The following is a 24408-nucleotide window of genomic DNA, read 5'->3' as shown; positions in this document are numbered from 1 at the left end:
CATGGAGTTGCAAATAAAATATTAACCATCTGAACTGGGACAAGGGACAAGAATTCTACATTACAGACCTCTGAAACAAGAAAGATTGGATTTTGCAATCCAAATGACTTAAAGGAACAAGCACATTCAAAATGTGTTCAGGTTCATTGTAAAATAAACTGAGGGGTTGTACAATCTGGTATTAGGGCTGGGATGTTGGCGATGAAGGGATGCTGGATGTGTCTGCCGGGAGACAGCTTCATCATCTTAGAGCTATGGCAAGAAATAGGAACAGTTGGGTCAAAAGCACCATTTCCCCGACAACTCCAAATATCAGCCTCGAGCCATTCTCGTTTTGGTCTTAGACATTTAAAGCATATTTTAGATCGCTGGCAATTATTTTTATGTGATTTTCAGAGCAAGCTTTAACAGGTCTACTCAGAAGTAAGTCCCACTGTATTCAATGGGGCTTACTCCCTGGAAAGTGTTTTTAGGATTACAGTTTATCACATTTCTTTTGTGAACTACCTTGAGAGTCATTATTAGGGTAGAAAGGCACTAACAGTGATATTCTAACTAGCTTTCACGAATACAAATAGGAAAGCCTTTATTGGCATTAAAAAGAAATGTACAGTGGAGTTCTAACTAGCTTTCTTATAGCTATAAGATCGTATTCCTGGTAAGTTCGTCATCTATCACATATTTATATTTCCCCCATGGAGTTCAGGAGATTTCCATACATGGTTCTCCCCTCCTCCATTGTATCCTCACAACATCCCTGTGAGGTAGGTTAGGCTGAAAGAAAGTGGCTCGCCCAAGGTCACCCAGCAAACTTCTATGGCAGAGCAAGGATTCGAACCTGAGTCTCCTAGTCCGACACTATCAGGTTTTGGAAAAGAAAACAAGGCACAGAGGCCAAGTCCTCCCCCCTGATGCTGCCTACTAGCATGGATATTCAGAGGATAGCTGCCTCTTTCTAGTCATCTGGGCTAGTAGCCATTGATAGACCTCTTGTCCATCTATCTGTCAAATTCCCTGTTATAGCTATCTATTCTTGTGGCCAGCACCGTGTCCACTGGTAGTGAATTCCACTATTTAATTAGTCATTGAGTAAAGAAGTATTTCCTTTTGCCCGTAACTGTGGTAAGGCGACTTTGGCAGCTGTCTCGGAGAGTTCCCAGTTCATTCCCCACCGATAAGCTCAGGTCTGTCCCTTCTCCAAGGAGATAACAACGCTTGTGGAAAACACAGCATCGGCCGGCTGGCAGGGAGCCCTGGGCTGCATTCCCCACCGCTTGCCCCGCAGTTCAGTTTTTTCCTTCATTCCAAGTGGGGGCCTTTGCCCGTCTCGGAGGAGTGTTTTGATCTCGGTGTTGGAATGAGTCACCCTGGCAACGCTGTTGACTCTCACTTCACCAGTCGGAGTTACAAGCTCCAGGGGTCCCCGGTGCCAAGGCGCTGTTTAGATTGGGCGTGCAGTTTTCCCCTGCTCCTTCCGACACTTCTTCACCCCGCGAGGTTGCAAGTCCCACCCCTAGGGCTGGAATTCAGAGGACGCCTTTTCAAGGCAGGTGCATTTCTCTGTGGAGATGGGGAGCAGCTCAGGGAAGGAACATCTGGGTCAGGGTTCTCCTCTGCTCCACCTTCCAGTACTTCCGAGTTCCAAGGTTCTGTGTCTTTTGCGATGCTCCGTGTACTGAATTTCATGCCCTTCGACTAGGGTTGCCAGCTCTGGGTTGGGAAATACCTGGAGATTTTTGGAGTGGAGCCTGAGGAGGGCGGGGTTTGGGGAGGGGAGGGATTTCAATGCCATAGAGTCCAATGGCCAAAGCGGCCATTTTCTCCAGGGGAACTGATCTCTTATCGGCTGGAGATCAGTTGTAATAGCAGGAGATCTCCAGCTAGTACCCGGAGGTTCAGTACAGGAGCGAAGAATACTTATAAGTGCAAACAAATATTTATATGCTACCGTGTCTAATACAATACGCACTTCATAAATATACAAAAAGAACCATTCGTACAGTTGTAACACACATACACAAAATCATCTCTAGGATGGTGGTGAATGGAAAAAGTACAATAAAAAGGTGCAGTCTCTCTCAAGATATGCTCAACAGTCTTCAGTATTCATCCCATGAAGGTAAGTAGAGGTAATAAATATTAATTCAGGAGGAATAACTTCATGGAGGATACGGCCGTTTCAAATTCTTGACAATTTGAATTCTTCATCAGTCCTTCAAGCATTTTCCTCTTATATTGCACATCTTGATAATAAATTACAAAGTGCTGGATATAGTTCAATTCCCACGAAGGGTAAGATTCACAAGTGTAGGGCTACTGAAGACTGTTGAGCATAACTTGAGAGAGACTGCACCTTTTTATTGTACTTTTTCCATTCACCACCATCCTAGAGATGATTTTGTGTAAGTGTGTTACAACTTATGAATGGTTCTTTTTGTATATTTATGAAGTGCGTATTGTATTAGACACGGTAGCATATAAATATTTGTTTGCACTTATAAGTATTCTTCGCTCCTGTACTGAATTTCTTATCCTTTGATACTAGTACAGTGGTGTCTATTTTCTCCTCCAGTACCTGGAGGTTGGCAACCCTACCTTCAACTTTTCCTAGAGGAAAACCAGTGGAAGGGCCAGGGTGGCAGAGACGGCCAGCTAGCTCCCTAGGCCAGATCTGGGGCCTGAAGCAGTGTGAGGAGAACCTCAGTGTAGTGCTTAGAGGGACTGGCTAGGTCTGGGGAAATCTGGATTCAAATTCCCACTTGGCCATGAAGCTCAACGAGGGACCTTGGGCCAAATCTCATTCTTTCACACTAACTCGCGTCACAGGGCTGTTGTGCGAATGAAATTTGGAAAGGAGAATCATGTACACTGCTTTGAGCTCCGGGGAGGAAAGATGGTATAAACACGTACCAGAGAGACAGAAAACAAGGCCAGATTTATAGCACCCTTATTCTCACGTCAAGGATAACTGTTCAAAAAGAGCATGTGCAGAGTGCATTTTCTGCCCCACTGAAGAACCACAGCCCACCTAGAGGCCCGTGCAGCTGTGGGGAGAGACCTGCAGGCCCAAGGGTTGGTCTCTGACCCACTAAAAGAAGGGCTGATAACAGAATTTAGAACAGGGATTGTTTGCCCCATTCAGAGTCCCCCAACCTCCACTAGATGTGGGACTTCCAGAGGTCATATTACTCTTCTCACCACCCTTTGATCACAAGGGCATGGCTTGAAGGTTCCCGGGGACTGCTCGTGTGGGACGATGCCATCTCCTGTGCCTCGAAAACCATTCCCATCTTGGGAAAAAGGCTTTGGCAGGCTGTGCTCCAGACGCCAGCCTCTCCCACTGGGCCAATGGATTTTTTTTATGTCGGGGGGGGGGGGAATCTCACCTTCCCCGGAGAGGCTGCCCTTATCTGGCAGCAGCCTGCTCAGACGGCCTCTGCTTTCCCTCGCAGGGCCTCATGCAACAGTTTTCGTTCCTCATTCCACACGCAGCAGAGAGCTGGCAAGGCGCAGAAGGCCATTTTCTCAGCTACCCAGCCAGTGCCCACAGAGGGGCGGAAAGATAAGAGAGATCTTCTCTGCAGGGCACCGCGGAGGCGAAGAGGCACGTGACTGACTGGAAAGCCTCGGGACTGATCCAGAAGAGCTGCTGTCTTCTTCTTTAACCCGAGGGGCTGAGAATTCCCACTCTAATCCCACTCATAACATTGCCCCCACAAGACCCCTCAACCCACTCTTCCGCCCCTTCCTCTCCCTCAAAATCTTCCCTTTGCTTTCTCACCCTGTGATTTTGACGGAATGGGTGCCGTGCCGTCGGTACTGCTCTGGCTTTCCAGCCGCCACAGGCGTATGCTGATAAACTCCGCTCCTGTACATGAAAAAGTCTTCGTGCACCTCCATGATGGCTGGAAAGAAAAATGGGGCAAAGATGAGCATGGACTAGCAAGTGCCCCGCATCCAGCATTCACTTACAAACTTATAGGCATGTTGTATATGGTTGTTGCTTGCCCCCCCACCAAGGTCCTTGGGAATTAGGGTTGCCAACCAGGTACTAGCTGGAGATCTCCTGCTATTACAACTGATCTCCAGCCAATAGAAATCAGTTCACCTGGAGAAAATGGCCGCTTTGGCAATTGGACTCTATGGCATTGAAGTTAGGGTTGTCAGGTCCCTCTTCACTACAGGTGGGAGGGTTTGGGGGGGAGCCTGAGGGGGGCAGGGTTTGGGGAGGGACTTCCATGCCATAGAGTCCAATTGCCAAAGCGGCCATTTTCTCCAGGTGGACTGATCTCTGTTGGCCGGAGATCAGTTGTAAGAGCAGGAGGGCAAACTGAAACAGTTGTGGCCAGAGACTGACCTGTGGCAAGTTAAAAAGGGCTTTCAGGTCCTGGCTGCTCAGACAGACTGCTTCTGCTCAAAGCAGTTGTGCAAAAACCCTGCTGGCTTACAACTGACATCTTATGATTCAGCTGCTGCATTTGTATTACTGCACTAAGCTGAAGATCCAGCGAGACACATCCAAGGCCTTGCTCTGCTCAGCATTGTACCCTGGGGAGGTGGGGGAGGGAAGCAGTGTCTGTCATCCTGCAAAAGATATTGACTGTTCCTTCCATATCAAGCCACACGCCATAACTTAATATTATTTTAATATTCACCATCTTTGACACCCATTTTGCCTCCAGGGAAGCCCCTCTAAATACGATGTAATCCCAACAACTCCAGAAGAGGCATAAAGAGAACCAAAGCTCTGCTGCCCTTCATCAGCCTGGTTTCTCTTTTCTTCAGCACAAGTTTTGGCCCCTCTGCAAATTCCAGTAAGTCTCTGGGCTGCAGGGAAAACCCGCTTGCTCACCTTGCACAGGTCCGTTTTCCATTAGCTCTTTCATGATCTCCTTCTCCTGCAAGGAAAGGGGAAAGCTCAGTCAAAGACCAGGAGGCCTCCTTCCTTTGGCTCCTCTCTAGCCCAGCGAAGATCAGCATCTCCAAGGTTGCTCTGTTCCGGGGGACGCATGAACTGGGACTTCAACTGGGACTAACTTCACACTGTGCTTCTTCCGTGTACTCCCTGAGAGTCAGCGTGGTGTGTAGTGGTTAAGAGCAGTAGTTTGGAGCGGTGGACTCTGATCTGGAGAACCTCGTTTGATTCCCCACTCCTCCACATAAGTGGTGGCCGCTAATCTGGTGGTGAACTGAATTTGTTTCCCCACTCCTACACATGAAGCCAGCTGGGTGACCTGGGGCTAGTCACAGCTCTCTCAGCCCCACCTACCTCACAGGATATCTGTTGTGGGGAGGGGAAGGAAAGGTGATTGTAAGCAGGTTTGATTCTTCCTTAAATTGTAGAGAAAAGTCGGCATATTAAAAACCAACTCTTCTTCTTCTATAGAGATCAGTTCCGCTGGAGGAAATGGCTGCTTTGGAGGGTTGACTCTATGGCATTATACCCCGCTGAGGTCCCTCCCCTCTCCACCCTCCCCAGGCACCCCCCTAAAAAAAAACTCCAGGAATTTCCCAGCCACCAATTGACAACCCAACCCCAACCTAATCCCTGCATTGCTCCCATAACTTACGCTCGAGGAGAGTCGGTAGGCAGGGGTAGACTGGTAGATGTCATTGGAGTGGGCCCAGGGGTTCGGGCAACGTGCGGTGGCTTGCCTCTTCCCTCGGCCTGTGGCTCGACTGTGCATCATGCAAGGAGGGGGAGCTGAAGAGCTGTCTTTGTCCTGGTTGTTGAAAGGATAGCAATCATCTGTCACCACCCTGGAAGACCAAAAGGGAACATGAGGGAAGACATTGACTTAAGAGATAAACCCCTAGGCAACTTGAGGGTTTCGGTTCCTTGCTAGTTCTTCCAAGGGTGCCTAAGTCTTGATCAATAGCTCCCTCAAGCCCCATAGATTCCAATCTCTGACCCTCATTTTCTCATTGGCTCTGTTGATGTCTCTCATTCATTAGAAGTACAGAATCATAGAGTTGGAAGGGACCACCAGGGTCATCTTGTCCAACCCCCTGCACACTGCAGGAAATTCACAACAACCTCCCCCCTCCACACCCCCAGTGCCCCCTACTCCATGCCCAGAAGATGGCCAAGATGCCCTCCCTCCCATGATCTGCCTAAGGTCATAGAATCAGCATTGCTAACAGATGGCCATCTAACCTCTTCTTAAAAACCTCCAGGGAAGGAGAGCTTACCACCTCCTGAGGAAGCCTGTTCTACTGAGGAACTGCTCTAACTGTGAGAAAATTGATCTTCTGGGATTCCCCCAAACCAAGGCCAACAGCATATAATAAGTATTTTTAACTTTTCCATTGTTTAACTTTGTTGATGGACTGGTTGCGTTATTTTTGTGTCCTTGTAACTTTTGTTGCATTGTTAGACACCTTCAGTATAAGGCGACATGGTGGGATATGAAAATTTTAAATAAATGACACAGGCCATAAAGACCTCATGTAGGTTTGCCAACCTCCAGGTGGGGCCTGGAGATCTCCCAGAATTACAACTCATCTCCAGACTACACAGATTTTTCCCCCTGGAGAAACGGGCTGCTTTCGAGAGTGGACTCCACAGCAATATATCCCGCTAAGGTCCCTCCCCTCCCCAAACCCCACCCTTCCCAGGCTCCACCCCCAAATCTCCAGGAGTTTCACAACCTGAAGTTGGCATCCTAAGACTCATAGCCTGCATCTACACATGGTTTCGCTAGCAATCATTCACAACTGGATTTTCCTGGGTGGCTAGCACAATCCAACTGCAATTGATTGCTGTGGTAGAACAAGAGCACAATATCCAACAACGTGTGCATTAGGGTTCCCAACTCCAGCTTGGGACATTTGTGGAGATTTCACTTAGAATCTATGGTTTGCCATAGCATTTGCCTTCTGAAGCTGCCATTTCTGCAAAGGGAACTGATCTCTGTAATCTGGAGGAGAGTTGTACTTCTGAGAAGACTCCAGGCCCCGGCCAGAGGTTGGCAACCCTAGTGTGGATACAGCCAAGGTCTTATACTGCAACAGCTTTCAAAACTATGTACTGAGGAAACACGAGACTTCTACTGAGGTTACAGGAATTCCCCCAAAGAATAGAAGACAAGCTTCCCAAGATTAGTTCATCACCACCAATCTTCTTTTCCTGGATGCATTTCTGAGGCACATTCCTATTCATACACGAGTTTAGCATGCATTAATAGTCAAATTTATTGTATAAGACCATAGGCCGTTACAATTTAAAAGCAATATAACAACAAATTTAAAACCAATATCATTAAAAAAAAATTGTGCCCTTCCAATTCTTTCCAGCTTTTTACAATTTCTATTTGCTTCTCTCTCATTTTCTTGGCCACCAGGCCATAAAGTGCCATTTTTTTTAAAAAAAATTAGGGATCCATATCTGATAACAAATAAATTAATTTATCAGCATCACATAATGATTGTAATGCAAATAACCTATTCATACACAGCAATGGGGACACCCACCGGGCCTGGCCCATATCTCATACTACCTCAGGAAACTCCCCTCAGAATCCTCTGCAATAGGCAGCAATCCTGTGGCCGACACTGAAAATTTGAAAACTGCTCTGTGTCAACGGCCTCCTCTTAGGATGAGAATGCAATAGAATTCTGTTTAAATCAAAATTAGGCATTTGATTTTGTGGTTCAACATGGATAGATTTCTGGATGAACCAGAACAAGGGGCTATTAGAATGTGGCAAAGCTTCTGATTGATTCTGAAAATGCCACACTAGGGAACCACCACAGCACCATGGGAGGGGCTGTGGCTCAGTGGTAAAGCCTCTGCTTGGCACGCAGAAGGTCCCAGGTCCAAGCTCCAGCATTTCCAGATAAAAAGATCAGGTAGATGATGTGAAAGACCGCACCTGTGACTCTGGAGAGCCACTGCCAGTCTGAGTGGACAATATTGACCTTGATGGATCGATGGTCTGCTTCAGTATAAGGCAACTTCATGTGAATCTCCATGTGACCACGGAGATGCTCAGGAGGAATGTGGGTATATGATAAATATTTTAAATAAATATATACATGGAGATCCCTTGAGGCTCACACAGATTAATGACATGACTGGCTCGAAGATGGAGCGAGAATCTTCCCAATCCATGCTCAGTAAGGTCAAAGCCATCCCAGGATGCATTTCAGAAACGAAAAGGACTGGACCTCTCTGCATCGACTCACCCTCTCCTGCGCAGGAACCACCAAGCCCCATCAATCCGGCCCCCATTGCAGCCTTGCTGGTGGCGGGTATTGCAGGAAAGGAGGTTCTGGGGGGACAAGGCGGGCTTCATGTGCCCCATGGAGTGGATGGAGATTCGATCCGAGGCCACCGCTAGGGAGAAAACACAGGTAGTCAAATGTCAGGGCTGATGATTAGGGTTGCCAGCTCTGGGTTCGGAAATACCTGGAGATTTTGGGGGCAGAGCCTGAGGAGGGCGGGGTTTGGGGAGGGGAGGGACTTCAATGCCATAAAGTCCAATTGCCAAAGTGGCCATTTTCTCCAGGTGAACCGATTCCTATCAGCTGGAGATCAGCTGTAATAGCGGGAGATCTCCAGCTATTACTTGGAGGTTGGCAACCCTACTGATGATAAAGCCACCTTCCTGCATCCATCCCATAAGCCACTCTACTCACAGGGAGACACCAGTCCTTGTGATACTCTAGGGTATATCTACATTATTTATTTATTTATGTACGTAATTCCTACCCCACCTTTTTCTTCAATGGGAATCGGCTTACATCATTTTCCTCTCCTCCATTTTATTCTCATAACAACAACCCCTATGAGGCAGGATAGACTGAGAGGGTGTGACTAGCCCAAGGCCACCCAGCAAGCTTCCAGGGCAGGGTGGGGATTTGAACCTGGGTTTCCTAGATCCTAGTCCAACCATCTAACCACTATGCCACACTGGCTCGCTACACTCCAGATGTAAACTGATCTAAGAGGCATTCTATCTCTCTGAATAATAATGGCATCTGTAATGCTATGTGGTTGGACCTAAGGATCTTCAACAGAGAGTTCTCACCAGAGCACAGCTCCCACAAAAGGTACCGGCTGGATATCAGAGGGGGGGGGGGGAATTCACAGTAAGAGTTGTTCGACAGTGGAATCAACTACCTAGGAAGGTGGTGAGCTCCCCCTCACTGGCAGTCTTTAAGCAGAGGCTGGACAAGCATTTGACAGGGCTGCTCTAGGCAGGATGGTGCTGCTGCAGTCGTCTTGTTTGTGGCTTCCTAGAGGCACCTGGTTGGCCACTGTGTGAATGGACTGCTGGACTTGATGGGCCTTGGTCTGATCCAGCAGGGCCTTTCTTATGTTCTTATGATCCTGCATTAAGCAGGGGGTTGGACTAGATGGCCTGTATGGCCCCTTCCAACTCTATGATTCTATGATGAGGTAGGTGGTAGTGGTGGAAAGTGCTGTCAAGTTGCAGCCGATTTATGGTGACCCTGTAGAGATTTTAAGGCAAGAGACCTTCAGAGGTGGTCCCTTTAATAGCTCCTACTATTTGCCAGTTGATGTGATTGATCTCTCTGCCATGAAAAGCCTTACCTGCCCATTTCTTACATTCTATTCAAGGGATAGGACATTTTTTCCTCCAGGCATGTGGGCAACCTTAAGTGATAGACATGGTGGCAGAATCAGGAGGGGGGGTCACAGATATGCTACCTGAGGCGCAAGTTTGGCATGTGCAGGGATTCCTCCCTGCCTCATCCCCCCTCCTCTACGAATGGAGCATTTACACTGCCCCTTTCCCATTTGCACTCTGAAGTGTTTTCACTCCGGAATCCCACCACTTGCGAGCAATCTTTGAAAAGGTGGGGTGAATATCCCAAAAATGTGACATGCACTCCTTCCCCATTCACTAGCATGCTGGATTCTGGGAGGATACAGAGATCTGCTTGAGAATGAAATTTGCATTATCACATCTTGTGGCTCTTTTTTATTTTTATTTTTGTGGACAGAAAGAAGCACAATCAACTCCCACATCTGGGAATAACCCTGTGCCTCAGCCGGGGACCAGACATGATGGGCGCTTTCACACACACCAAATAATGCACTTTCAACGCACTTTAATGGCTGTTTGCAAGTGGATGTTGCCGTTTCGCACAGTAAAATCCAGCTACAAAGTACACTGGAAAAGGATTGACAGTGCCTTATTCGGCACGTGTGAAAGCGGCTTTTCAAAGAGGGTGAATCTTATGGGTATTTGCTCTGATTCCCAACATGTTTTGAGAAGCTGATCTACAAATGAGTGTCGCCATTCCAGCTGATAGCAGTCTTCCCAAAAAGTGGAGAAACTTATTGCTGCTATCATAAGAAAAATAAAATAAAAGCCTGGAAGTAAACGTGTAGGGATGAAGAGAGAAAGTGAGCAAAAAACGCCCCTCTTCCTCTGCCGCTATTCCCCCAGTGCATTGCTTCCGTTTGAGTCTCACTAAGCTACCTGCAGTAGAAAAGGCCCAGGAGCCGGCACAGTTGCCTTGGTCCAGCGGCTCGTGGATCATTCCAGACCATTTCTCAGCAGCATTGAAATAGGGGGGAAGTATCTCGTTGGCATCCATGTTCATCTGAGAAAAAAGAAAAAGCAGAGGAAACAGGAAAATCAGTCAGTCAAAGAGCGGAAAACCATTATGGGGATTCCCAGCAGAAACAGGCGACATATAGTCATATCCTGGCATGCAGGATACTTATTCCAGAACCTCCCAACAATGGATGGTACTCCCCCTTGCTTGGTGACTTTATTTATTTACTCATCGACTTCATTGATGCCCTGCCTGTCACCCCGATGGGAACCCAAAGCAGCTGACGTCGCTTTCCTCTCCTGTGTTTTATCCTCACAACAACCCTGCGAGGTAGGTTAGGCTGAGAGAATAAGAGTGCCCCAGGTCACCCAGCAAGCTTCCCTGGCAGAGTGAGGACTCAAACCTGGGTCTCCCAGATCCTAGTTCTACACTCTCAGCTCACCAAATCAACAGCAATATTTCCCCTGTATATTCTAAAGGAGGTCATAACAGAACTGATTGAATCTATTCAGACTGCCAAATTTGGACCTCAGAACAAACTGCGGTTAGGCTGAAGACTCCCAGAACCAGGAAGTCTTTGATCTGTGTGTAAAAATGGGGGGCGGGGGGGGGAGCCCAAGAATAAATCCCTGCCTTCCTCATTCTAAGCCAACTCCAGATTGTTAAGAATATCAGTACTGTATCACTGTGAAAGTCATAAAAGGAAATTCCACCAAAAGATGGGAAAAGGAGGAGAGAGAGAGAGAGAGAGAGAGAGAGAATCATCCAAAATAATTCTTCGTTAACAAAATAGAGATCCTATGTTCTACCATACTTAGGGTTGCCACCTGGAGATCTCCCACTGTTACAATTGATCTCCAGATGACAAGATCAGTTCCCCTGGTGAAAATGGCTGCTTTGAAGAGTGGGCTCTATGGCATTATGTCCTGCTGAGGCCCCTCCCCTCCCCAAACCCCACCTCTCCAGGCTCCACTCCCAAAATATCCAGGAATTTCCCAACCCAGAGCTGGCAACCCTAACCACACTAACACTTCAGAACAGTTAATAGAGCATCCATGCAGGGCACTGGTGGTGAAGACTTGTCCATCTACCTTGGTCTTGTCAGCGAGAAGAGACCCCTCCCCAAATACTCCAGAAGGAAAGTCCCAGGAACATTCTTCTGACTCCTTTACTCTTCTTTTTCTCTCTGTACACATGAACCCATGAAGCTGCCTTATACTGAATCAGACCCTTGGTCCATCAAAGTCAGTATTGTCCACTCAGACCGGCAGCGGCTCTCCAGGGTCTCAGGCAGAGGTCTTTCACATCACCTACTTGCCTAGTCCCTTTAACTGGAGATGCTGGGGATTGAACCTGGGACCTTCTGCCAAGCAGATGCACTACAAACTGCACCACAGCCCCTCCCCAATGTAGAATGTTGCACCTCCCCTGCTGGCCCACAAATCAGAAATAAGGCTGGGTCACTCCCACAAAGAGGACCCCAATCCACCAAGGAAGTCAAGAGTTGCCAACTCTGGGCTGAAAATTCCTGGAGATTTGGGAGCGGAGCCTGGGGAGGGCAGAGTATGGGGTGGGGAGGGGCTTCTGCAGGGTATTATGCCATAGAGTTCATACTCCAAATCTGCCCTTTTCTCCCAGGGAACTGATCTCTGGAGAGGAACTGTAATTCTGGGAGATCTCCAGCCCCCACCTGGAGGTTGGCAACCCTATCCAACACACCCACCAGGGCTCGCCTATCTGCCAGCTAGCAGCAGTGTGGAAGAAGGTGATGGGAGTAGCTTGCTGAGGTCCAAAATATTGCTTGCATTGCTAGGGCTCGGTTTGGACCCCATGATGGGCAGCATGCGCCTCCTGATGGGGAACCCAAAACACTTTGATCCACCCCTGAGCAGCAAAGAGCAGCACACAGAGTTGAAACGACATCCGTTGGTTGACAGCTTGAATTCCTGGCTTGACGGACCAAGGTCTTGTTCTTATCCTTGCTGAGAAAAAGGAACATCTTTGAAGCTCCTTTCCCATTTCCTTGATCCAAAAAGGGAGCCAGTCTCTTCCTTCCTTTGATATTTCCATCATCGGCTGCCTTTGGCCCCCGTGTTTGCTTTAGAGGGGCTTCAGTTATGTCCAGGGTAATCTAGCGGCGCCCCAGTTCTGCTGACTCAGCGGCATTCATCGATGTCCTGGGGGCTTGCTGCCTTCCCAGAGAGCCATGCAATCTGCTTTCCAGTGGGAAAAAACAACACAGGCCAACAAAAAGAACATCCCCCAGGGGTGGAAATGGCTGAAGGCAGCTGCTGAATCAGGGGTTATTTGAAAAAGTCTCTGCCATTCACTCCCCCCACCCCACCCCACACTCCTGTTCTAGCAAAGCCACATAAAAAACTTTCCTCTCCTCCCCAAAGGTTCAAATGATCTTCTCTTCTCAATTAGACCTCCAGACTGGGAACAGGACACCCCATAGGGTTGCCAGCTCCAGGCTGGGAAATACCTGGAGATTTGGAGATGGAGCCTGAGGAGGGTGGGGTTTGGGAAGGACAGGGACTTCAATGCTATAGAGTCCAATCGCCAAAGCAGCCATTTTCTCCAGGGGAACTGATCTCTGTTTCCTGGAGATCAGTTGTAATAGCAGGAGATCTCCAGCCACCACCTGGAGGTTGGTAACCCTAACACCCCAGGATTGACTTCCATGATTCCACAAAGCCCAGAAAGTCATCCAACAGGTTGTAATGGGTGCAAGTGACATCTTATTAAAAACCACAACTTTCCCTTAAAAAAGAAAAAAAAATTACATGCTTCCAGTTCTCAGGCCGCATTTCCTAAATCTCTGATAGATGAAACGGTGTTAAAATTCATAAACTGGGAATAACCTAGTTGGAGAGGATCCCTCACCCTGAATGAGGCACTGTTTGGATGAGTCATCCGATTACAAGGAGACATAGTCAGAGGACTGACTCATGCAGAGATGCAACATGCACCCTCCTCTGAGGGCAGGTAATCCTGCTAGATGATTGCAATGGTTGATGGTAACAGAATTGCCTGCCCCCAATGGGTGTTTATTACGCAGGGACAGAGAAGTCAGCCTCTTCAGGGTACAGCTGCTGTGGGCTCATAGGGGACTCTAATTTAGAGCAGCAGACTGTAATCTGGAGAACCATGTTCGATTCTCCACTCCTCCACATGAAGCCTGCTGGGTGTCCTTGGGCTAGTCACAGTTCTCTCAGAACTCTCTCAGCCCCACCTGCCTCACAAGGTGCCTGTTGTGGGGAGAGGAAGGGATAGTGATTGTAAGCCGCTTTGAGACTCCTTAAAGGTAGCGAAAAGCAGGGTAAAAAAAACCAACTCTTCTTCTAAATGACACATTTGGAAACTATCACAAAAAACACATCGAGTTTAGATGACATTTTGGAAAGTTCAAAACACTTCAGCAATATATTACCTCGTGATCCTTACAACAATTCTGTAAGGTAGGCCTGTGTTATCATCCCAATACTGCAGTTGGGGGCATTGACTGAGAGAGAGAGGGCAGCTTGCCAACGACTATCTAGAGGAAGATTCGAGTCCAGTAACACCTTAAAGACCAACAAGAGTTCCAGGCTATAAGCTTCTGAAAGCCATACCTCCCTTCGTCAGATACAAGTAGGGATGATGAAGGGAGCTCTGTATCTACTTGCATGTGACGAAAGGATCTTTGACTCTGGAAAGCTTAAACCCTGGAAATCTTACTGAACTTAAATATTGATCTTCTACTGCAGACCAACAAGGCTACGCACCTGACAATAAGGCTGTGTAGCGAGTTTTTGTTCAGGGCTGCTGAGAAGCATTGCCGGCAACCAGACAAAAAAATCCTCTGCTTCTCCCCCACATATTTTGCCCTCCCTCACATTCTGAAGATGCTTGATTAGAACAGGTAGGCCAGTAATATCCAAAACAGAACCTTTCCCTGCCCCACAGAGCTCAGAATTTTGTTCCCTTGGTTCCCTCCACCTAGGGTTGCCAACCTCCAGGAACTAGCTGGAGATCTCCAGCTATTACAGCTGATCTCCAGCCGATAGAGATCAGTTCACCTGGAGAAAATGGCCGCTTTGGCAATTGGACTCTATGGCCATTGGACTCTATGGAGTCCCTCCCCTCCCCAAACTCACCCTCCTCAGGCTCTGCCCCAAAAATCTCCAGGTATTTCCCAACCAGGAGCTGGCAACTCTACCTCCACCCCAGCAGCACCAGCAGAAGAAAGATTTGAAGCAAGAATATCTTGATTTAGGACTCAGACTCAGCTACCACACCCTGCAGGTCTTGTCATTGCCCTTTGGTCATGAAAAAGAAGAAGAGTTGGTTTTTATTCCCCAATTTTTCTCTACCTTTAAGGAGTCTTAAAGGAGCTTACAATCGCCTTCCCTTCCCCTCCCCACAACAGATATCTTGTGGAGTAGGTGGGGCTGAGAGAGTTCGGAGAGAACTGTGACTAGCCCAAGGTCACCCAGCAGGCTTCATGTGGAGGAGTGGGGAAACCAACTCGGTTCTCCGTATTAGTGTCCGCCGCTCATGTGTAGGCGTAGGGAATGAAACCCGGTTCTCCAAATTAGAGTCTGCTGCTCTTAACCACGACACCACGCTGGCCCTCATCCTTCGATGCTGATGACTGGCAGGTGCCAGCCTGTTGCGCACTGGGAGCGCACGGCAAGGGAGACTTACATGCAACTCGTTCATGTTCATGACAGCCGTGGGAGGCTTGAGGGTGCCTAGCCGGTACTGGAGCCCCTCTTCCAGCGTCATGCCCCAGAACTGGCTGTAGTTGGAGGCTGTCCAGCTACGGAGAGGGATGGAGAAGAAGACATTTGGATAAGAGGGTGATGTTTGGCACGGCCCCTTGCTCAGGATGTCCCCCCCCCACTCCATTCTTTCCCTGGCCGCCTTGCCCTCTTGTGGCTCCACACTGGCTCCAGCCACCTGCCCCATAATCGGCACCACGAAACAGCAGGCGCCTAGATCTCTTCTCTCGCACATGGGGTGGATGTCACCAAACCCTCCAGCCCCATCTTCCTCGCCGAATACTCTCCATAGCACACAACAGTGCCCTTCCATAGCAAACAGGGTTGCCAACTCTGGGTTGGGAAATTTCTGGAAACTTGGGAGTGGAGCCTGGGGGTTGGGGGTGGGGGACTGCAGTGGAGTGTAATGCCATAGAGTCCACCCTCCAAAGCAGGCATTTTCTCCAGGGGGACCGATCTCCTTTGAACCGATCTCTTTCACCTGGCGATCAGTTGTAATTCAGGCAGATCTCCAGGCCCCACCTGGAGGCTGGCAACCATAACTACGGAACTGACAGTAGGCACCATCAATCACTGCTAGCCTTCCCTACCGTGTGATGCCTCTTATGTTTCTGCCACTGACAGTAACCCAGCCCCTCCGAAGGGAGCCTTGACATACCTGGAAAATCTTGCTAGTCTCTAAGGTGCTACTGGACTCAAATCCAGATGGTCTACTGCAGACCAACAAGGCTACCCTCTGAAATTTATTTTAAAAGGTATCATGTTAAACAGAGCTTTTACCTGAAATGTTGAAGAGTTACTATTAGAGTTCAAGGAAAGCTCCACGTGAAGAGGCTGTAAACCTCTGAATACCAGTGCCAGGAGGCAACATTAGGGGTAGGCCTCAGACTCTATGCCCAGTTGTTGGGTTTCCAGAGCAACTGTCTTGCCACTGTGTGAGACAGGATGTTGGACTAGATGGACTACTGGTCTGATCCAGAAGGGCTCTTCTTAGGTTCTTATGACCTCACCCCAGACATTTTTGATTGGCCCCACCTCCTGTGACAGCCATTTTGTGGTTGGCTCCGCCTCCCGTGGCAGCCATTTTGTGGCTGGTGCCGCCTCCCCGTGTCAGCATTCCAAAGATGCCTGCAAGCTCAAAAAGCTTGAGGACCCCTGCTCTAGTATTTCGACCTCTATGCTCCTTCCCACACTCTGCATCCAAATCCTACTCTGAATCTCAAAACCACCTCCTATTAGGTGTAAACACCAGCACCTCCTGAGGAACTACACACCACAGTTTTTTGAGCCATCATGCAATACAAAACTTTCTGGTGCACCATTAGGGTTGCCAACCTCCAGGTAGTAGCTGGAGATCTCCTGCTATTACAACTGATCTCCAGCCGAAAGAGATGTTCCCCTGGAGAAAATGGCCGCTTTGGCAATTGGACTCTATGGCGTTGAAGTCCCTCCTCTCCCCAAACCCTGCCCTCCTCAGGCTCTACCCCCAAAACCTCCCACTGGAGGTGAAGAGAGACCTGGCAACCCTATGCACCATCAACTTGAATGGTCACAAGGCCAGCTGAATTTCTTAAAGCTTTCGGCATGAAGTTCATACCCATAATTCCCTCTGTTGACAGCGTCAATCAATTCCCCATTCATGAGGCAGGCGTGGCTTTCACAGTCCCATTGTCCGTTTCCATTGCAAGTGCTGAGGAGAGAAGAAACAGCAAGAATCAGGCATGAAGCCACAAGGGAAGAACAGGCTTGTAGCAAGACAGAATTTATAACATTGCTGGGAGTCTAGATTTATATTGTATTCCCTATTACTATGTATGAGTGTGAAATCTGGACATCGAAGAAAGCGGATAGAAAGGAAGTAGATTCCTTTGAAATGCGGCGTTGGAGTGTTAGGGATACCGTGGTCTGCCAAAAAAACAAATCAGTGGGTTCTCGATCAAATCAAGCCTGAACTGACCCTAGAAGCTAAAATGACTAAACTGAGGCTATCGTATTTTGGTCACATTATGAGAAGGCAAGAGTCACTGGAAAAGACAATCATGCTAGGAAAAGTTGAGGGCAGCAGGAAAAAAGGAAGACCCAACAAGAGATGGATGGACTCAATAAAGGAAGCCACAGCCCTCAATTTGCAAGATCTGAGCAAGGCTGTCAAAGATAGGACATTTTGAAGGACATTGATTCATAGGGTCGCCATGAGTTGGAAGCGACTTGATGGCATTTAACACACACACACAGATTTATACACGATGACACCAAAAGATAGTAACACAGATAATTTTGGCTGACTTTCTCTACCACTTAGCATCGATAGCACATTATAGTGCATCACTGACATTATCTCCACTGCGCTTACATTAGCCCTGCAAGGTAGGACAGTTTAATTGTCTCCATATTGCAGAAGGGTGGCCAAGGCTGAGTGACACTGTTTTGTGTAAGGCAACCGAATGAGTTGCCTGTGTGTAAAATGGGACTATTGGTGACCTACCTCAGAGGACTGTTGTGAGGGAAAGCATGATGAAGATTTTGCAGACTGAAACACCAGCCCAACAGCAATCCAGGATAAAACACAGAACATTTATATCTGTCATAACAACCTACATGACCTCTTGGATTCTGGGGTCTGACGTATTGACTGTGCTCTGGAACAGGGCTGCCTGGTCTGTGCTGGTCGGCTTCCTCCCAGATTCCTTTTCAACTTGCGCATTTGTTTACAAGCACATTTTTATAAAGACACCAGGAATTTTCCAGTGTTCTCAACTCCGAAGGAAACAGGCGCTGCCAAGGCGAGCCCTGAACTTTGCATTGCTTGGCGAAAGGGGTGTGAACAGGGTAAATATGGCAGATCCTCTGGTGGTTCACTCAGCTCAGCACAGATGCACAGTAAATGTATTGTTAGGTACTTCCCGCTTCCCTGAGCTTCCTGCTTCCCTGAGCAGCGAGAAATTTAGATGAAAGCATTTAGGCCAATTATGCATGGGAGGTTTTGCCTTGGATTTGCCACTCTCTAGATGCACATTTTCCCCATCTGAATTCTCAAAACTCAAAAATGAGCCCCCATGCAGAGTTTTGAGAATTCGGATGGGAAACATGTGCATCTCCAAGGCAAAATCTCCCTTGCATAAATTGCCTTAGTTTCCTTTGGAAAGACAGGAGTGAAGTTGGATGTTGTCTTTTTGTTTTTTAAAAATGCTTTATTTACAAGCATGTAAGTAGGCCATAGTGGAGGCTATTAGAGTCCCAGAGCTGGCAGCACAACTATTAATCATGAATCAGTTTCCAAATAGCAATTCTTGCAGGTCCCTAACAGCTGTAGCCCCGCTTGTAGCTAAAGCTACCTATAAACTTTCAGCCCTGTCTCGTGGCGGCATCCACACATAATGAGTATCCTCTGTTCTGCATTTTATGTTTATGGATCCTATGAATGTAGAGACATTCTCATTGGCTATGGAGTGTTCACACGGGCATTTTCTGCATACTTTTCTCCATCAGCCACAATTCCCCCCTGCGTTTTTTTCTCTCTGCCATGTCACCAGAAGGTTTTTTGATTTGTTAAAAATTGTAATTTTATAGTGTTACAGTGTTATAGCACTAACGTGTTTACTTTTTTAAAATAACCCCTCAAAAAACCCTTGGTGGGATGGTGGGGAAAATGGATATGATGGGGCTCATGGTAGGGGAAATGGTGCTGATGTAGGTGGGATAGGGTTGCCAGCCTGCAGGTGGGGTCTGGAAATCTCACAGAATTACAACTGATCTCCAGATGATAGTGATCAGTTCCCCTGGAGGAAATGCCAGCTTTGGATGGTGGAATCTATGACATTATATCCTGCTAAGGTGCTTTGTCTTCCCCCAAACTCTATCCTCTCCAGGCTCCACCCCACAAATCTCCAAGAATTTCCCAACCTGGAGATGGCAACTCTAAGGCAGGACCTTAGAAAATGTAAACTTTCCTGTCCAGGCAGCATGCTAACGCATGTGGATTCTGTACTTTCCATAAAGATCATAATAAAGCAGGTTTGAACACATGAATACATGAAGCTGCCTTATCCTGAATCAGACCCTTGGCCCATCAAAGTCAGTATTGTCTACTCAGACCGGCAGCGGCTCCCCAGGGTCTCAGGCGGAGGTCTTTCACATCACCTACATGCTTAGTCCCTTTAACTGGAGATGCTGGAATTGAACCTGGGACCTTCTGCATGCCAAGCAGATGCTCTACCACTGGGCCATGGCCGCTCCCCTTGAGAAAGGGCAGTTAACCCCCAGCAATTGAATGATTAGGGTATAACATTGTGTGAATTTTCCAAAGAATGGCACTCCAGTCTGGAAGCAAAGGCAGAGAAAAACATCCATACAGAAGTAGCTTGTGCCCAAATGCACCTGTGACTGCCTCCCTGGCTTTTATTTTTGATGGATGCGACATTCCAAGGCTTGGGGGGAGATCCCATCCCATTGAGACCCATCAAGTACCTTTGACTAGGCCTGGGTCCCGTGTCAGGGGACAAGTTAGCTTAAATCATAGCAATGAAATTGGCAACCAAGGCAGCCAGACCTTTTGCAGTACAACTAAGACAATCCTGTGTGAAAACAGAAGAAGAGAGAATGGGGGAGCGGGTGCATATCCTTTTCCCCTGCCAGCAGTTTCTACTCCCAAAATTCCCATCCCTCCCACAAGCTGCCTATCTTCACATGCAGGGAGAAAGATACTGGCCCCTCTTTGTGTACTTGGCTCTCAGAGGAAATCTAGACTATGCGTACATTTGTATAAATTATGCAAACAGAGCAGGCTTGCATACTCGATGCTGCAGTTTTTATGGTTTTACACGATTAACTCAATTTCTGCTAGTTTCAGGGCCGGGAAGCCTTCCCTGGGGGAAAAGTCAAAGTTCCCTCCCTCAAGAGTTAGAATCATAGAAACATAGAGTTGGAAGGGACCACAATGCAGGACATTCACAACTACCTCCCACACACGCACACCCCAGTGACCCCTATCCCCTGCCCAGAAGACAGCAAAAAAAGGATCTTATCTCTAGAACATAAGAAAAGCCGTGCTGCATCAGACCAAGGCCCATCAAGTCCAGCAGTCTGTTCACACAGTGGCCAACCAGGTGCCTCTAGGAAGCCCCCAAACAAGACGACTGCAGCAGCAGCATCCTGCCTGTGTTCCACAACACCTGATATCATAGGCACGCTCCTTTGATACTTTAGAGAATGACTAATATCCATTTTGACTAGTAGCCATGGATAGCCCTCTCCTCCATGAACCTGTCCACTCCCCTCTTAAAGCCTTCCAAGTTGGCAGCGCCATCACCGCATCCTGGGGCAGGGAGTTCCCCAGTTTAACCACGCACTGTGTGAAGACCCTGTAAGGTAGGTGAGGCTGAGCGTGTGCTGCTCCTGGAGATACGTTATAATCCTGTGAGAACTCCAGGCCCCACCTGGAGGTTGGCCATACTGCCTCCCCCAGTATGCCTCCCCCATACCGTTTGCCTTTTATGTTGTAGAATTCCCTTGTCAGATATAGTTTGACCCTTTGTAGAATAGAATGGGCTTAAAAAATGACAAGGTGGTTTGAAAGCAGAGATCTTTATGGAGCTCTTTCTTGCATGTTCCCCCTTTGCTTGGGCAGCTTCATGACAGAGGGATGCCATTGCCCGATTTGAAGGCTAATGCTCACGGCTGCCAACTTTCAGGCGGCGTCTGGAGATCTCCTGCTATTGTAATGCCCAGATATAAGGGCTGGTTTAGAACACTATGTATTCATACGCGCACACATGGAAGCTTTGGGAAGTTGGCATCCGGGAGCCATGAACCAACAAATCATGCTCTCTGTGCCTGGTACGTCCTCTCACCAGTAGAGAGCTCTGAATTACGTTCATCTTCAGGAATGTGGTTTCTGGCTACCGAACTCACAAGATCAGGCACTCACTAAGTGATGCCTTCGGCCAATATCTATAGGTTATGCTAATTAGAGTGAATTAGCATTACAATACGTGCGCTGTTAATATTCTTCCACATAGCTTTTTGGCTGTTTTTAACTCTGCTGATTTACACAGGTGGTATATCCCGCAACAAGTGAGTGCTGGGATAGTGCCCCACATAAGGCACTGGATTTATTTCCCCCCTACAGCTCTACCCTCCCCAAAAAAATCTCCAGGTATTTCCCAACCCAGAGCTGGTAACCCTACTAATAGTAATGCTAGAAAATGACCACAGTCCCTTTCACTGAACATTCAGGAATCTTCTGGCTCCCTGACATGATGCCAGGCCCAATATTAGCTACACATCATACAATGCTTGGCATTTCTACCAGCTGAAAGTCACTTAAAAAAAAACCCAAAAATTAAATAAGCCCCCTCCTTTCCCATCCCAAAGGCAGAAACGAAACGGCTTCTCCTTTTACGGATCTGCCCGGCGGCCTTCTTGAGTTAGCTGGTGCTCCTCCAGGACCTGCTGAGCAGCAAACAGTAGACTGGAGGGGGAGCTGTACTTTAACTCTTCTCCTACCGGGAGGATGTGGGACAAAGGAATGACGAAACAGCTGCTTGCTGCAGATTTTCCCTTCTTTCCTACTTTGCTACTTTTCGGGGGGGGGGGAATCCTATTCCCCTCCCTGCATTCTCAGTTGCCAGTGGTTAGCTGCATTCAGACACTGTGACAAAAAGGTTTGCCTGCACAAATGCAGCCAGTCCTGGGGCTCCAAGAAGGCTTATCAACCCCCCGCCCCATTGTTGGTGGGGACACTGGGGAATCCCCCGCTGCCAGAGGGCACTTCCCTGCCACTGCTTAGCTCCCCAGCGGGGACAAAAAATTGTCAGAAACTAGGGGGTGCATATCAACAGCATCCCAACACTCTGACTTAATTCCCCATGTGCCTGGAAGTGGCGCCAGAGTGTCATTGGGGGATGCCAGGGACAATCTGGCATTTGGGCAAAACTCTACGGTTAAATCTGGTTAAACCATAGAGTTTTGCCCAAATGCCAGAGCTTTGCTGGCGATGACCCCACCATTACCACAATAGGGCTTCTGCTCCAAGTCACCACCTCCTCCAAGTCACCAAAGTGATTGCCTGTGGAGGCATTGAACCTAGCGGGTCTTACTTCTGAGTGGGAAGGCCAAACACTTGTTTGGCTTCTTCTCTGTCCCACACCATGGCCCCCTGGAGCTGCCTGTGGCCCTCTAACTCTTTGGTGGCCCTCCAGCTCTGGTGCCCTAGATAATTGCCTAGGTTTGCCTAGCAGACAAGCCGTCCCTGACAATGAGGAGGGCACCAGGCACACCAGGGCTTAGCACACTCCCAGCCATTCATGGCATGCCAGGTGACTCACATCTCCACTGGGTCCTGCTCTACCACTTGCTGGGTCTAAGCCATGCTCTGGGGCATTGCTGCAGAGACTTCATTAGGATCTGGCTTCGGGTTGTCAGTCTCAAGCTCTGGGTGGCAACAGGAGAAAATTAATATTTTAAAAAGGGCCACTGGGCCTATGTTGTGATGTCACTTCTGGGGGAAACCAAGAGTTTTCCAGCAATTCCTAGAGAGGCGTAACATCACTTCTAGGATTTTCCCAGAACTGATATCATGCCATTGCCAATGGCTCCAAATGGTATCAAGAGAAACATTTATTTAAAAACAGCACTGTTACATGTGGAGGCAATTCCTAGAGCTACCCTCCATCGCTTCCAGGTTTTCCCTGGAAGTGATGTAATGGCATACGAAACGTTGAGCCCCACCATGTCACAGACCCCAAACCTTCCACCAGTTTGATTCAAGACTTCCCAGACCAAGAAATTTGCAATCATTCTCCACCCCAAGAAAGGAGAGGGGGGGACAAGCAAGAGGGGGGGGGAAACACACGGTACATTTGTGTCAGTCACCCCCTAAATGCCACCATTTTTCTTCCCACTGCTTCAGAAGAGGGGGACTATTGAAGTCAGGGAAATGGCGAAACCTTCCTCCCTCCAGCGATTTGTGGGGCTATTGAAGAGCTTTATCAATACAGAAAGAGATTGTGGTTGTGAGACTCTTGTGACAAGTGTAGTCTGGACCCAACTCAACAGATATGGGCAAAAACAGCTAGTTTGTAACTGTATTCTAAATTATCTTGATCCAAATTTTGTGAATTCATATAGTGCTTCCACTGAATCCCAGAGTGGCACGACATCACTTCTGAGTGTCCCGTCCCCCCATGATGTCATGCCATCTACTCTCCAGTGCCCCTACGTCTCAGTCCCCGCTGGGTGGCAACCCTACACAGTACTCTTCCACTCCACCGTCCTCACTCACAAATGTCCTTGTCCTGAAGCCTGGCTGTTCTGACATAAGGAGGTGGATTCTTTCCCCTGAATCTCTTTTTCACCCAGCTGTGGGGTCTCTCCTCCCACGCTCCAGACCAGGCAGGAGCTATGAGGCAGTGGGAAAAGGCAGAGGTCAAATTCCTCTGCATCCCAGATTCCTTTTCTTAAGGCCTCCCTCTGCCCTCGAGCCATAAACACACACACACACACACACACACACACACACACACACACACACCATTACAAGAGGTTGGCAGAACACCCTAGTCGCGAAATCCTTCCGGGCAGGAATTCAGCCCAGCCTCAATTTCTTCTACAAGATTTCAAAGTTCAATGTGCTCTGTGTGTGCATGTGGGAAGGGGGGGGGGGAGAGAATCAGTGACCAAATGGGCCAGATAAGGAGAGGGAAAAGGGGAAGGAAGGGGCTCAGACCTGAAACTGCTTCCTTTTGCAAGTATCCGCCCTGCAAATCAAGTTTGCATCTTCACAAGTCTCGGCGTGGGTGTGTCCCCTCTTATGTCAACTTTAGCAGAAAACCCTATTTATGAAGCTTGCAAACTGACAAGGTTTCTTGTAAAGTTGTGATCCTACGCCACACCTGGGAATAGCCTGACCTTGGCTCTTGCCTGGATGGAGATGCTGTGCCTCCCTTGCACAAGTAGCCAATAACACACACGTTGGGGTTGGAGTCCTCCATGGAGCTTGGAGAGGGACCAGAAGGTGTGTCTGGCCTTCAGGCACCCTTTCGCTTTCTGTCCTTGCTGTTCAATCCAGCCTGCATTTTCCTTCTTTGAAAAAAATTTGGTGGAGGGTGTT

At 48.2% G+C, this 24408-nt stretch overlaps 1 protein-coding gene across 1 annotated transcript in view; it reads right to left on the bottom strand.

Moving 5' to 3' along the window:
- The window catches only part of TINAGL1 (tubulointerstitial nephritis antigen like 1), a 39078-nt gene that overhangs the window by 3184 nt on the left and 11486 nt on the right, over window positions 1–24408 (bottom strand). The window contains exons 3-9 of the mRNA XM_056846959.1: window positions 16897–16989; window positions 15223–15337; window positions 10455–10578; window positions 8188–8338; window positions 5571–5760; window positions 4853–4898; window positions 3782–3905 (exon numbers count right to left, since the gene is read on the bottom strand). Coding sequence (XP_056702937.1) covers window positions 3782–3905; window positions 4853–4898; window positions 5571–5760; window positions 8188–8338; window positions 10455–10578; window positions 15223–15337; window positions 16897–16989 — 843 coding nt within the window. The remainder of the gene's footprint in view (window positions 1–3781; window positions 3906–4852; window positions 4899–5570; window positions 5761–8187; window positions 8339–10454; window positions 10579–15222; window positions 15338–16896; window positions 16990–24408) is intronic.

This window comes from Euleptes europaea, chromosome 3 (genome assembly GCF_029931775.1).
Source record: "Euleptes europaea isolate rEulEur1 chromosome 3, rEulEur1.hap1, whole genome shotgun sequence".
Taxonomy (NCBI): domain Eukaryota; kingdom Metazoa; phylum Chordata; class Lepidosauria; order Squamata; family Sphaerodactylidae; genus Euleptes; species Euleptes europaea.
Note: the sequence above shows the minus strand (reverse complement) of the source record. Positions and strands in the feature narration are given on the sequence as shown.